Raw genomic sequence first — 15,175 nt, 5'->3', positions numbered from 1 at the left:
GTTAAGACTTCGTTAGTAACGCATGAACTAGTTGACGGAGCGTTAGATTTTACTGCACACACTAATGCACTCATATACACACACAGTTGTAACAAATGTGTGTGTGTGTGTGAAACTGTCCAGGTATCACTGAAGCTGTGACAGTCATGATATAGTGTGTTGTTGTTTGAGAAGGTTAGGAAAGTCACGGACGACACTTTACATTTTACACACTTTCTGCACCATGTAAATAGTTAAACTGTATTTTAGTTAGTTATGTTTTATTGTTTCAAGTTTCTTGTTTGCAAAACTGTACCAAAGAAAATCCCAACCCTTCCCTTACAATTTCAATAAAAATCATTCTGATTCTGATTTTCATTGTGACCTTGATTCTTGCATGAATGACTCAAACAACTCTGCACTGACTCAAAGGAACATGAATCGAATCCAGAAACAAAGTAAATTAATATCAATAAAACATCATCAAGGTCATTTATTTTAGCTCTGTGACCATTCAAGTCAACTCTTCCCTGTTTCCTGTTTTGCTGTCATCCTGCTGCTAGCTCAAGCTTAAACACATGACTTCAGATTGTCACTCAATGAGCCGACTCGACTGAGCAGACTCTCCGAACGCGTCGACCTGTCCGTCTTCAACGACGCTTGAGTTTCTCGTGACTCGACTGGGAAGTCGCGGCGACAGCAGGAGGACGAGGGGCACGTCCAGGTGTCAACGACTGTCAGCTAATTGCAACGAATCCGTCAGCGTGGCGGTCAAGTGTCTGCATCCTTCCTCTTCATCTCCACGTCCGTCCATCCGTCCATTTCGCCGACAGCCACTGACACGCAACAGAACCGGGTTTTTTTCGAATCAGAAGATGTCTCAGTGTCGACGGAGTGGTTGAGGTGAGACGTGTTATGACGACCACCGACCACAACTGTCCACCTGAAACTCGTCTGCACATGACTCTTTTCTTTATCGCCTCCGTTCTCACAGATACTCCTGTTCAAGGCCATGTTAATGACTCAGTTTAATTCATCGTTTTTATCACTCTTTCCCATGAATCATTTTCTTAACAACGTTTTCATGAGTCTGTGTCAAGACTCATTTTCATGACTAGTATTCACAAAGCTGTCATATGACTCTTTTTTTGTTTCATTCATTACTTTGACTCACTTTCATGGATCATTTTAAAAACACGGTTCCATGACTTGTTTTTACGACTCGGTTTAACAAATTTGATGTGACTCAATTTCCAGATTCGTTTCCATGACTCTTTAAAGACTCCTTTTTTATGACTTATTTTAGATTAAAATTTATTATACACTATACGTATATGCCATACTTAAATTAATGCTAAAAGATAATCAAAATATAAAGTATAAATTACTAGCTTCATCTAAGAGCTTAAACGTTTGAATACACATGCACAATCAACATTTCACTCAGACTGATTTACACTGTCTCAAGGCTAGCTTGGAACAGAATTAGAAAAATGACAGCGATTAGTTAAGGTAAGGTAAGGTAAGGTAAGGTAAAACTTTATTGATCCTCAGGAGGTCTCCTTTGGGAAATTGTTTTTTACCAATAGCCAGCAATTTTTCATAAACAATAAAAAATAATACATAAAAAATAAAGTAAGAAGAACATAAAGAGGAAGAACAAGATGACACAATCTAAGTCTAAAGACAAAGACAAAGGACATAGGTCAAGGAAAAAAAAACAAAAAAACAACAAAGACAAAGATACAAAGACTAACATGGAACAGAACATCCAGATACTTTCACTCCACTCCTGCCCCCGAACTCAGAATTGTAAAATTTAATAGCCCGAGGGATGAATGAGTCCCTGAGTCTAGACGTCTGTTCGTCTGCCCTTTTCACACCTGTGGGCGTGAAACAAATAGCGAAGCGGGACACACCCAGGAAAGGGGGGCTGGAAGACAAAGGCATCCACCCACGCAACAGGGAAGCAAGGAAGTTACTCTCCAGGTGATCGAGACATAGACAAATTTGAAAGAACCATCTGCCCCGGAAGAGACGACCCCCTGGACGGGGAACTTTTCCTTAAATATAGCGATATTCTACAGTACGAGACCGTCTTTCCCGGAGCCATCGACCTGAAGAGCTGCTAGCAAAGAGCGCGACCGATCGATCGTAAAAGCTTGTATTTTGTTTGACTCGAAGCGGCGAATAAACGACCCGTTACACTCTGCATTGACCTTTTCTCTCCATAAAGCAAAGTATAAGACCCGGCGGTAAACGGCATGTTGGAACACCCGGAACGGACCCGAGTTCTGACCGTTTTACTTATTTTCCAAAAAATGTTATATGACTCATTTTTTACAACTTGTTTCCATGACTGTTTCAAGACTCGTTTTCATGACTCATATTCAACAATTTGATATATGACTCAGTATTACGATTGGTTTTCATGACTCATTAATCATTTTCAAAACGCGTTTCCATAAGTCTGTTTCAAGACTCCTTTTCACGACTCTTTTCACAAATGTTTTATATGATCTATTTTCACGATTGGTTTCCATGACTGTTTCAAGACTTGTTTTCATGACTCGTTTTCACAACCCATTTTAACAAATTTGATGTGACTCATTTCCATGACTCTATTTCAAGAATCGTTTTCACGACCCGTTTCCAAAAAATTGATGTGACTCATTTCCATGACTCTGTTTCAAGACTCTTTACGACTCATTTTCAAAAACTCATTTTTTTACGATTTTATGGCCTGTTTTCATGAATCGTTTTAAAGCAGCTGTATGCGGTTTTTAGTCGAGCGACGCCAGTGGACTAAAGTGGTAGTGTTTAGCCCGACGGGAGACCACATTTCCCATGAGCACTCGCTAAACGTCGCAAATGTCCTTGCAGCAGTTGGAGAAATGTTCTGTTTCCAGACTTCCATTGATTAATGAAGGATGGATACTGATGAATCAGATTGTGGATAATGAAAAATGTAAATAACATAACTTTAACTTTGTTTTTGTACCGTATCCGCCCCCCCCCACACGACCACAACCAGCGCGATATGTAGCATGTTCACACCATCCCCAAGAACTTTTAAGGTGAAAATAAAAATCACACAAAACCCCACAAGTCACAGTATATAAGTCATTCAACTAGTTTTTAGTTGATGTGTCACAAGTTATTTTAGTACAAAAATATCAAGGTACCCAAAACTACCCAGTGCTGCTTTAACAAGTGTGATACATGACTAATGTTCCAAACTTGTATCCGTTGTGTGTTTCAAGACTCTTCTTCACGACTTATATTCACAAATTAGTTTAATAACTAATTTTTACGACTTGTTTTCATGACTCAAGTTGTTTTCGTTGTTTTTGGCGACTCGTTTGCATTCTTTTCAAGAACAATTGTTTACACGACTCGAGTATTCATGGCGTTATTTCTGCCTTTAAAGACTGAACTCTGTGAATGTATGTATGACTCTTCCTCACATCTCTCATTCAATTCTCTTGAAGCTGATGTCATGTGATCACAGTCTCGTCTGTAACCTCCACTGCCTCATTGGCCGTAATTGGATCAGAAACTAGATCGTCCTCGTGTCTCCGAAAGCGGAGGACGGAGGGATTTATAAAACATGGACACAAAAGAAGGTTTAATCTTCAATCCCATTACTGCCACACACACTTTCACCCACACGCTGAGACGCACACGCTCAAACACACACTCGCAGAAAAGGCTCAGTCGAATTTTAAATCCTCAAAGACGTTAACAAGGATTTTATTCTCCAACTTACTTTCTCACTTTCCCCGCATCAAATCGAAAGTTTCTCCTCAGCAGCGACTCTGAGGACTCAACCCTGACTCAAAGGACTTGGCACTGATTCAAGTGACTCGACTCCGGCTCAAAGGACTCCACGCTGATTTATTGGACCTAACATCGACTCAAACAGATCGACTTTGACTCGGCTCTGAGTTGAAGGACTCAACGCTGCTTCAGAGGTTTGGAAAAAAAAATGCTTGAAAAGGGGTCTTCAAAAGCAAACGGTGGTGGATAACGTAATCAGGACGGCTGACCTTTGACCTGCGGCCACTCTCGTATGTTCCCTTTAGCTCAGCTTGAACAGGAAGCCCCCTAACTGCTCCTGACCTTCAACTGCACTGATAAAAGACCAGACCACTGATAAAAGACATCCTTGTTAGCATCTGCCCATTAGAATCAAATTATTAGCGTCTACTTGTTAGCGAGCGCTCATTAGCATCTGCCTTTTCTTAGCAACCAGTCATCAGGTTCACACCAGCGTCTGGTTAGCATCTGCTCATTAGCATCTACTTAGGCTAACGTCAACCGATCACTTACGAATGAGAAACATCTGCAAAGTAAAGGACGTTCTTAACTCTCACGGTTGAAAACATTATGACCACCTGCAGCCGTCACGTTGTCCTCCGCGGCAGGAAGTGACCGCTGACATGAGAGTGACCGTCGGATTGTTTCAAACCACAAGAGTCTGGTGGGTATTATAGCTGCAGCTGAACCGACATGTCTTCTCACGCTCAGACCACGACTCGCTCTCCCTGCAGCGTCTGACTTCGCCCGACAACATCGATCGGGACTGGAACCATCGACCGTCTTCATTTTAAAGTGGACACAATTATGTGGACCGTGATGTGGACGCACGGGATCTGTTGCTCCTTTGTTCAATCTCATCTAACTCTGCCTAATGAAAATGGACGGTTGACCTCGTTTTGTCTCTCTTGCTTTTTTATTCTTTTCTTTTCATTTGGGAAACTTGAAGTGGGCTTTGAAAGTGTTGTGAATGTTGTCAGACTTAGATGTTATAGACTTCACTGTCCAGCGCTTGAATTTGGCTATAAACAAACCAAAAAAATAATAAATTGTATTACAAACTATTCACATCCTGACGGAAGACGGAAACAAGCCCACAACAAAAGCAAAAGCAAGAACTGAACAATATTAAGCCACAATGGAACCAAGTTCAGGGACTCTTTTTGGTGTCGCACCGAGAGTGCGAGTTTAAAGACTCACTTCACTTGTTTGATCAAATATGTTCCTAGTAATACAGAAAAAACAACAATAGCCTCGCATTGATAAAACTTGCATGACTTTTATCAGCTTTATTATTTAAATATACATTTGAATTACATTTGAATAAATAAATATTAAACCTATTTTGGTGAATAGTTTTTGTTCCCGCCGCATGAGGGCGCTATGAGTGAAGGTGTGTTATTGGAAAATTGGATGTAGCTATTAAAAAAAAGAAATTATGATTGAAAAAGTGAATGTGATTTACTTTTTGGCTTAATGTTGTTTTGTTGTTTTACATTTATTGTGAGTTTTCACATTCACCTCAAATCCTTGTTTAATCTCATGAAATTAGGATGAATTATCACAGAATTAGGGATTTTTTTTTCTCTCTCTCAAATGACAACATCAACAACTTGTACACACACTGATTGTTTGAACTACACAACACACACAAGAGTACATTACAGCCTTGTTGGTGATCAAAAGATCATTGTGAACACACACACACACGTACGTGAGAATAGTACCACAGAAGATGAAATGGTAAAGAAAAGAGGGATGTTACCATGGTAACTGAGGAGGAGACCCGAGTGAAGTGGTGAGTTCTTTTGCATGAAATCACTTATTTGATTTTCACTCACTCGTTCACTTTCTTCGACAGCTCTGCTCCAAGTATCTGGTGAAGGAGTGAGTTCTACACACATCTTTGTGTCTGTGTGTGTCTCTGCAAGTATGTGTGAGGGATATGAACATGTGTGTGTCTCTGAGTGTGTGTCAGTGAGCGTGTGTGTCTCTGAGCGTGTGTGTTTCTGTTAGTGTGTTTCCGTGTGTGTGTGTTTGCGAGATTGTGGGTTTGTAAGGGTGTGTGTTTTTAAAGGTGTGTGTTTGTGTTTGAGAGATTGCCTGTTTGTGAGAGTGTGTGTTTTAAAGGTGTGTGTTTGTGAGAGATTGCCTGTTTGTGAGAGTGTGTTTTTTAACATGTGTCTGTAAGTGTGAGTGACTGTGCAAGCATGTGTGTGTCTCAGAGTGCGTGTCTGTGAGCATGTGTGTGTGTGTGTCTATGGGCGTGTGTGTGTGTCTCTGAGAGCGTGTCTGTGAGCATGTGTGTGTGTCTATGGGCGTGTGTGTGTGTGTCTCTGAGTGTCTGTGAGCATGTGTGTGTCTATGGTCGTGTCAGTTTCTGTGTGTGTGTGTCTCTGAGCGTGTGTCTGTGAGCGTGTTTGTGTGTCTGTAAGTGTGCATGTGTGTCTTTGAGAGTGTGTTTGTGAGCATGCGTGTGTCTATGAGTGTGTGTGTTTCTGGGTTTATGTGTCTGTGAGTGTGCATGTTTTTCTGAGCATGTGTGTCTGTGAGTGTGTGTCTGTGAGAGTGCATGTTTTTCTGAGCATGTGTGTCTGTGAGTGTGTGTCTGTGAGAGTGCATGTTTTTCTGAGCATGTGTGTCTGTGAGTGTGTGTCTGTGAGAGTGCATGTTTTTCTGAGCATGTGTGTCTGTGAGTGTGTGTCTTTGAGAGTGTGCATGTGAGAGTGTGCATGTTTTTCTGAGCATGTGTGTCTGTGAGAGTGTGTCTGTGAGTGTGCATGTTTTTCTGAGCATGTGTGTCTGTGAGAGTGCATGTTTTTCTGAGCATGTGTGTATGTGAGTGTGTCTCTGTGAGAGTGTGTCTGTGTTTGTGCATGTTTTTCTGAGCATGTGTGTCTGTGAGTGTGTGTCTGTGAGAGTGTGTCTGTGTTTGTGCATGTTTTTCTGAGCATGTGTGTCTGTGAGTGTGTGTCTGTGAGTCTGCATGTTTTTCTGAGCATGTGTGTCTGTGAGAGTGTGTTTCCCTGTTAAGATGTGTATCTGTGATGGTGTGTGTTTGTGAGTGTGTATTTTTCTCTGTTTGGGTATGTGTTTGTGATGGCGTGTGTTAGATTCTGAGGGTTCGATTTTGTGAGCATGTATGTTGGTATGTTACCGTGTATGTGAGGGTGTGTGTGATTGAGAGTGACTGTTTGTGTGCGTCGGAGTGAGTGTGGTAATTGGGAGTCAGGGGGTGTCGCTGTGTCGCTTCACTTGTGTTCTGCTACAGAGTGACAGTGAGAGGTGGAATTTGAGGGAGGAATGTGAGGAGACGTGAGAACACCCAGACAGCCGGACCACGACCTAACCAGGTACAGGGGGCAGCACGCCATTGACAGCAGGTCACAGAGAAGGGCGGAGCTGCTGGAGGTTGTCGGTTCCAAGTCCACCTCTCAACAGTCCACGAGCAAGACGCACTGATCTCTGTGGCGTCATCGGTTATCATTCTGACACTTTTCGGCCTCAATGTGACGCAGAGTGAGCGACAGGGGGCGCTGAAGTATGATGGAGACACACAAGGATCTACGGCGTCACCCTCTGGTCAAGATTAATACTGCAGGTACTGCAGGTTTATGTAGAAGCAGCGAATCGACAGAAACAAAACAATAGAACATCTGGTCTCATGTTTCTAGATCATTATCGACACTTCGTAGAGTCCTCCGGTCCTGATGGAGCTGGCGAACGTGTCTCTGCTGTCTCCATGACAACGGGATGTGTCAATCAAACCAAACTGCTGAGAGTTCAATGCAATTATTCGCCAGCAGATGGCAGCAGTGCACCGTGTCTGTGGATCTCACTTCTGAGCGTGCGTGTGTGCGTGTGTGTGTGTAAAGTGGAGACAAGTCTGCAGTCTGAATATTGAGAAGTTGACGCGTCTAAAAATGTGTTAGAGAAGTCCATGTATTTAATTTACCAGTTAACCCTTTGAAAAGAACAATAATAATAATAAACTGCACTTAGATCAATGACCCAAAATACTACTGGAAATTCACAAACATAACAATTAGTTTTAAACTATTTTAAAGTTGTTTTAGTTTTATTTTACTTTACAGGGGAACAAAACATTATTTTTTTCATATATATATATATATATATACCTGTATATATATACCTGTATATATATAGCACTGTGACGTCATGACTTGAAACCTGCTGTGAGGCGCTACAGCTGCACTGACAAAAGTCGCATCCACGCACACAAGATGAAACCCAGGTAGCCTCGCTCTCAGTGACGTCACAGCGCCACCTGTCTGTCAAACTTGAATTGGCTCAGTATTTACTGTTGTCTCGGGCGTGGCTGGAGGGGGTGTGAGTGACAGATCGGGGTTACATGAGAGGGAGAGGAGGAGAGACTCTCTCTCTCTCCGCATCCGAGGATGAGGACGGTGAGGATGATGGTGACCCAGCCCACTCCACTGACACACAGACCCAACTGAGTCGCGGTCCTGCGCGCCTCGTTTTCTGCGGCTCCGTGCGCGGTCATGTGAGGATGCGAGGGCGGTTCAGCTGCTGGTTCCGATCCGAATGCTGCAGGATTCCAGACGTCCGTCATGGGTGTCGACTGAGCGCGGGAGTCTAAAGATTCACGACCACCACCATTTGTTCGGATCATGATTCTTCTGCCGTGGACGTGGGTCGTGCTGCTGACCCATTATCACGTGGTTCTGTCCGCATGGAACCCGCAAATTCGGACAAAGGAGACGAGCGAGCTCTGGACTCTCCGCGGCTTGCACCAGAACCGAGCCCGCGAAGGCGCGGCGTCTCCCGGGCGCGCCACAGGTGAGTCCCCCCCTGGGGGGCCCGGCAAAGGGGGCCAGAACTCCTCACACTCGTGGAGGAGGGGGGAGGAGACCCGGGGGTTCGGGCACAACAAGCACGGCTGGAACCGGACAGCGGCGCCCCCCGAGGGTCCGCGGGCCGAGGCGCGCCACTGGAACAAGAGGCTGAAGTTGAATAGCGTCACGCCAGCAGGGGGCGTCCACAATGCCGCCTCAATGGAGGGGGGGACCGGCTGGCGGGGGCGAGAGGGGCCCGAGGAGGACCAAGAACACAAGAAGGGGACAAAAGAGGGTGCCAAGAAAGCGGGGAAAAGGGGGAGACTCCACGCCAACAAAGGGGCTCTGGCTCACGTGTCGCCATGGGAACCCATCCCCAGACCGGCGGCCCTCACCTCCACCGACCTGCCCTTTGACCTGTTTACCCGAAGACCGGACTTCTTCACGCACCGCGAGGAGAACCCCTGGGATGCCACGCCGATCACACCGCCAAACTCTCAGGACTTCAGGGAGGAACTTAAGAACCCGTTCTACCCGGTGACCGGCGACACCTTCGCCGCCTACGCCGTCACCTGCGTGGCGGGTCTGATCTTCCTGGTGGGTGTCGCCGGAAACGTGGCCATCCTCTGCATCGTGTGCCAGAACTACTACATGAAGAGCATCTCCAACTCTCTGCTCGCCAACCTGGCGGTCTGGGACTTCGGCCTGATCCTCTTCTGCCTGCCCATGGTGGTCTTCCATCAGCTGACCAAGTCCTGGCTCCTGGGGGAGTTCACCTGCCGGGTCGTGCCCTACGTGGAGGTGAGCCCAGCTCTGTTCTAGTCTCTCACGGTTTCCGGATCTGAAGTGTGGCCGAGACTCACAAACACACCGTCATGAGAGGAGAGTAGACTTCTGAGGTCAAACCAAAGTGGTGACCACGAGTTGAAGTTGTTCACCACAAAAACACACCACACTCTCTCACACACACAAGTGAAATCGCAGCTGTCTAGCTTACATTCTGCTCTTGTCGAGTTTGTGAGAGAATCATTGAAGAACGTCAAAGGTTTTGAGGTTTTTCTTTTTCAAATCAAGTTTTTATATGAATTAATTGTCTTTGACATTTTTTAGATTTGTTGGTCCAGTAGTTTTGTCTTGTTTTTTTCGTCGCATTTGTCTTGACATGTTGTTCTTGTTGTGTTTGTCTTGTTTTTATGTATCTTGTTGTGTTTGTCTTGTCCTGTTGTTTTTGTTGTGTCTTTAATGCTGTGTTTGTCTTGTCACATTTGTCTTGTGGTGTTTGTTTTGCTGTCTGTGTCTTGTTGTGTGTGTCTTGTCATGTTGTTCTTGTTGTGTTTGTCTTGTCATTTTGTTTTTGTGTCAGTCATGCTGTGTTCGTCTTGTCATGTTGTTTTTTTTGTGTTTGTCTTGTCATGTTGTTTTTGTTGTTTTTGTCATGCTGTGTTTGTCTTGTCTTGTTGTTTTTCTTGTGTCTGTCATGCTGTGTTTGTCTTGCGGTGTTTGATTGTTTTGTGTGTCTTGGCGTTGTTGTCTTCTTTTGTTGTCAAGTTGTGTCTGGTTGTGTGGCTCTGGTCTTCGTTTTGTGTTGGTCTTGTTGAGCCATCCTTAACCATCCTGAACCACATACAGGTTACCTTTGACTGAAACAACACAGTTGTGTGTGTGAGAGAGATCACATATCAGTTAAATCAATTTGCACTAAAACGGTTCGTTAGCTCATTAACATGTGAGTTTACATTTGCGCCCCCAAATTGATCGAGGCTAACGGGAGAGAGGATCACAGCACCTCGGCTACATGAGCATCATTTGATGTTCAACAATCTACAGTAGGTGAACAACGACTGACAGAAGGAAGTGGCTCGTGAGGCCGATCAGGCTGACAAGGATGAAGTTGGACTTTTAACTAAAATCGCAAACACAAAAAGGTTTGTGTTTGTGAGTCTGCTTCCAGAGACACTCGAGTCTCCTCACTCTGATTTCATTTCACTGACGAGAAAAAGGAAGTCACCCGAGATGAGACTCACCTCCCCCTGCAGGCGCACACACACACACACACACACACACACACACACACACACACACTAACAGAAGGATCATCCCAGTTATCCGGCAGAGTGTAATTACAGTGTAACTGCAGGTGATCGTCTGTCGCTGCTGCACACACACACACGAATCGGCAGGAAACGTGTGTGTGATAGAAATAAATGGATGAGTGAATGGCGACTGACAAACACATTAAGATCCTCACACGTGCCCTTGTGTGTGTGTTTGGTCCATAGGGAGAAGTGTGCCTGGGGTCGCATTACTCATGGTCTAATTTTTAAGACACACACATTCACTTTCCCTTTCCGTCTTTCCTCTCTCTCTCTATCTCGCTCTCTCTCTCTCACACACACACACACACAGCTCATCTGTGTCATCTGTTCGCAGGAAGTGACTTATTAAGGTTATTTGATTTAAACCAGAGTTCTAAGAGAGCACACACACACGCACACACACACACACACACACACACACACACCAATCAGGTCGCCCCCTTGTGTCTGGTTACTTCTAGCCTAGAAAGTAATTATAGGATCACATGACAGCCTGTCGTTATGGTGACGACTCGACAACACGACGTGCAGAAAATTAGTCACAAATGACCTTCTGTAAAACGTTAAACGGCTAGAAGTAGACACACAAACACACAAACACGCGTCACTTGACACACTATGGTTCACATGCTAACCTTAGCGTTTTGTCATGTTCGTCGTCTAGTCTCTATGTTTTTTGTTCATCTTGTCATGTTCAATTTGTCTTGTTGTCTTGTAACGTTATTGTTGTTTTGTTCATGTTAATCTTTTTCTGTTAATCTTTGTCTTGTGTTGTTCATCTTCGTCATCGTGTCAAGTTCTTCTTGAAGTCTTGTCTGAAGGCGTTTTAGTTTGAAAGTAGACATAGGTTACTTCCTGTTCTGGAGTCACTTTTTGGGTCATGACCCCCCACTGTTCATTAGCCAGAGAGAGTGTGTGTATGTGTGCCTCAACAGGAAGTGTGTCCCCTCACTGGAGCCATCTGGAACCTGTAATTCTGTTTGATATGAAGGATGAAGAAGAGAGCAGCTGTTGATGGAGACACCCACACTTACAAACACACACACACATCCATGCACAAGTACACATTCACACTCAAACAGACAGCGACGCACACAAAGTTGAGCTCTCAAATGAACGTATACTAAAGCTGACCTCTAAGTAAGTGTGTAATTTTTTATCTGTTCCAGGTGGCGTCTCTGGGTGTGACGACCTTCACCCTCTGCGCCCTCTGCATCGACCGCTTCCGCGCCGCCACCAACGTGCAGATGTACTACGAGATGATCGAGAACTGTACGTCCACCACGGCCAAGCTGGCGGTCATCTGGATCGGCGCCCTTCTGCTGGCGCTGCCGGAGCTCCTGATCCGTCAGCTGGTCACCGAGGACGCCGGCGTCCCGGACGAGCCGGCGACGGAGCGCTGCGTCATCCGCATCTCCACCACGCTGCCCGACATGCTGTACGTGCTCGGCCTGACCTACGAGGGCGCTCGCATCTGGTGGTGCTTCGGCTGCTACTTCTGCCTGCCCACCCTCTTCACCATCGGCTGCTCGCTGGTGACGGCGAGGAAGATCCGGCACGCCGAGCAGGCCAGCGTGCGCAGCAACAAGAAGCAGATCCGCCTGGAGAGCCAGATGAACTGCACGGTGGTGGCGCTGGCCATCGTCTACGGCGCCTGCGTGGTGCCCGAGAACATCTGCAACATCGTGTCGGCCTACATGGCGGCCGGCGTCCCGGAGCACACCATGTCGGTCCTCCACCTGATCTCGCAGCTGCTGCTCTTCTGCCGCGCCGCCGTCACGCCGGTGCTGCTCCTGCTGCTGTGCCGCCCGCTGGGCCGGGCCTTCCTCGACTGCTGCTGCTGCTGCTGTGGCCACGCCCCCTCCTCCACCACCGCCAGCGACGACAACGAGCACGAGTGCACCACCGAGCTGGAGCTGTCGCCCTTCAGCACCATCCGCAGGGAGCTCAGCAACTACACGCCGGCGGGGTCGCACTGCTGAGTCCGATGCTTCGTGACACACACATGAACCGGTCCAAACTCTTCAAGCCTCACTTTGTACACAACTGAGACCCTGCAGGAGGTTCCCAACTGGTCCAGATCTGCCGTAGCGAGAAGGAGGCATCATGGGAGTCATGTTCTTAGGATACAACACAGAACCACGTCCTCACCCAACTTCAGGTCCCTGAACCAGAGTACACTGGCAGTACCTGAGCCCCAAGTGTGGGTCAAACAAGCATCTCGATGTTGTACATGATGCCGTTGTTGAGTCTTTGAGTCTCAACACAATGAGTTCCCTACATCTCTATGGGGTCTAACATCATCATGGGAGTCCAACATCATGATCACAGTAAAACACCACAATGAGAGTGCAACACCATGATAAGAGTCCTACATCTCTATTAGAGTCCAACATCATGATGAGAGTCAAACAACACAATGAGATTCCAACCCGATGACGCGAGAGTCCAAAGATCATCAAGAAAGATGAACACCCTGATGAAAGTCCAACAACACAATGAGATTCCAACATGATGAGAGTCCTACATCTCTATTAGAGTCAAAGATCATCAAGAAAGATGAACACCATGATGGGAGTCCAATGAACCAACAATGAAAGTCCAACATCACTATGTAAGAACTATATTACTAAGAGTCCAACATCATGTAGTACTACATCTCTATTAGAGTCCAACATCATTATGAAAGTCTTACATCTCTATTAGAGTCCAACACCATGATGAGAGTCTTACAACTCTATTATAGTCCAACAACGCTTTGTGACCCTGATCTGGAAAAGCGCTCTATATATTTAAATTTCTTACTTACTTACATCACCATATAAGAACTATATAACTAAAAATAAAGTCCAACATCATGATGACGGACCTATAGCTCTATGAGAGTCCAACTTCATGATGCGAGTCCTACATCTCTATTAGAGTCACACATCATGATGATAGTCCAAAAACATGATAAAACAAATCCTACAACACTATGTAAGAACTATATGACTTTATAAGTCCAACCTCATGATGAGAGTCCAACATCACGATGAAAGTCCCACAACACGATGAGAGTCCAAGAGTCCAACATCACTTTAGAACAGTAGACCCAGCAGAAGCTCCGAGGCCTGACAGAAGGATGGCAGAACTGCTCCCATAATTCCAATCTTCAGAGACTCAAAAACGCACAACAAGGTACCAAACTCAAGTTGTCTGTAAGTGTCATCGGACTCCTGCTACTGCCAACAAACGTTCAGGAGAGTTTACAGACACTTACGACATCCGACCTCACGCGGACCACTGGGTGGCGCCGCTGGGCTGGACTCAGCAGGGAGGAAGTAGTGTACTACAGTGGCGGCTGTACATAAGTATGATGTCGTTGTCTTCGGTGCTTCAATGATGGACGCCGTGAACCTCCTCGTCTCCTCCGAGAAAATCTCTCTCTGTTGCCATGACGATTCGGCGCTGCTATGATTGTGACCCCCCCCCAGTCGTCATGGCAACATTGTGGTCGAAATCGTTCCCGAAAAAAAACGCAATTTTTGTTTTTCCTCACAGTTCATGTGCCAAAGATGCATGCACCATCACAGACAATCACTGCACTGCACTACGACGGCGCTGCAGGTGGACGCCACCAGGTGTCGCTCCGTCTCACTGTCGGCGGAGGCGACGAGGTCCACACACTCCATGAACTGATCCTGGACCAGGACGGCGGTCCAGGTTTGTGGGGGGGCGGGAAGGGGTTGGGGGGGGGGGTTCTACTGTACATACCACTGCACTGCCAAACACCGTTCCTGTCTGTGTCGTGCCGTTGTGGTGCTCGCACTTCCTGTCAGCAGGGGGCGCCCCGTGTGAGTGGAACCTTGTGATTCTTCTTCTTACAACCGACGTGTTTGATACCCGCAAATGTTTGTTCTGATCGCTGCTTTCTAACCCACATTTATATTCACGTTTCTGTGAAGATTAAAAACTCTCGATGTTCATCCGAGTCCGGTCTCGTTGTTGTCACCTCGCGATCCCTCTGCGGGACCACGCACGGCCATCGGAGAGACTTCATGTGGCCCCCGAGCTTTGTCTTGAGAGTGCGTTTGCTGTGTGGGCCAATGCTTGTGAACATATGTGTGTGTGGGTGTGAGTTTGAGTCAATGTGTTTGTGTGTTAATGTGTGTGTTTGTGTGTTGTTAGTCACTTCTTTATGACCCAGATCTGTGCTTCAGTGTTTCATGCAGGACAGTTTCTACTCCTGCAGCAGTGTCTTTCTTCAAACGTCAAACCCTTCAGTGTGTGTGTGTGTGTGTGTGTGTGTGTGTGTGTGTGTGTGTGTGTGTGCTTGTGTGTGTGCGTGCGTGCGTGTGTGTGTGCTTGTTCGTCTGACAGCTTAACATGGTTCAGTAAATCCAGACTCACTGTTCCATTTCCACATGACATCTGAGTCATTTGTCCTGTAGCTTCTGAACACACACATGCGCAGACACACAT

At 46.0% G+C, this 15,175-nt stretch overlaps 1 protein-coding gene across 1 annotated transcript; it reads left to right on the top strand.

The window, feature by feature from the left end:
- The first annotated feature begins 8,194 nt into the window (after nucleotides 1-8,194).
- Nucleotides 8,195-14,372, top strand: gpr37b (G protein-coupled receptor 37b). The gene is made up of 2 exons (XM_087786709.1): nucleotides 8,195-9,416; nucleotides 11,881-14,372. Exons 1-2 carry the CDS (start codon nucleotides 8,451-8,453, stop codon nucleotides 12,691-12,693), a joined length of 1,779 nt encoding a protein of 592 aa, XP_087642835.1. The 5' UTR covers nucleotides 8,195-8,450; the 3' UTR covers nucleotides 12,694-14,372.
- The last annotated feature ends 803 nt before the right edge of the window (nucleotides 14,373-15,175 follow it).

The sequence above is a fragment of the Callionymus lyra genome, chromosome 3 (genome assembly GCF_982586985.1).
Source record: "Callionymus lyra chromosome 3, fCalLyr1.hap1.1, whole genome shotgun sequence".
Taxonomy (NCBI): domain Eukaryota; kingdom Metazoa; phylum Chordata; class Actinopteri; order Syngnathiformes; family Callionymidae; genus Callionymus; species Callionymus lyra.
Note: the sequence above shows the minus strand (reverse complement) of the source record. Positions and strands in the feature narration are given on the sequence as shown.

Coding starts and splice junctions, on each gene's coding strand:
- gpr37b (XM_087786709.1), top strand. CDS start 8,451: ATGATTCTTCTGCCGTGGACGTGGGTCGTGCTGCTGACCCATTATCAC. Junction 9,417..11,880: donor GGGTCGTGCCCTACGTGGAG/GTGAGCCCAGCT, acceptor TATCTGTTCCAG/GTGGCGTCTCTGGGTGTGAC.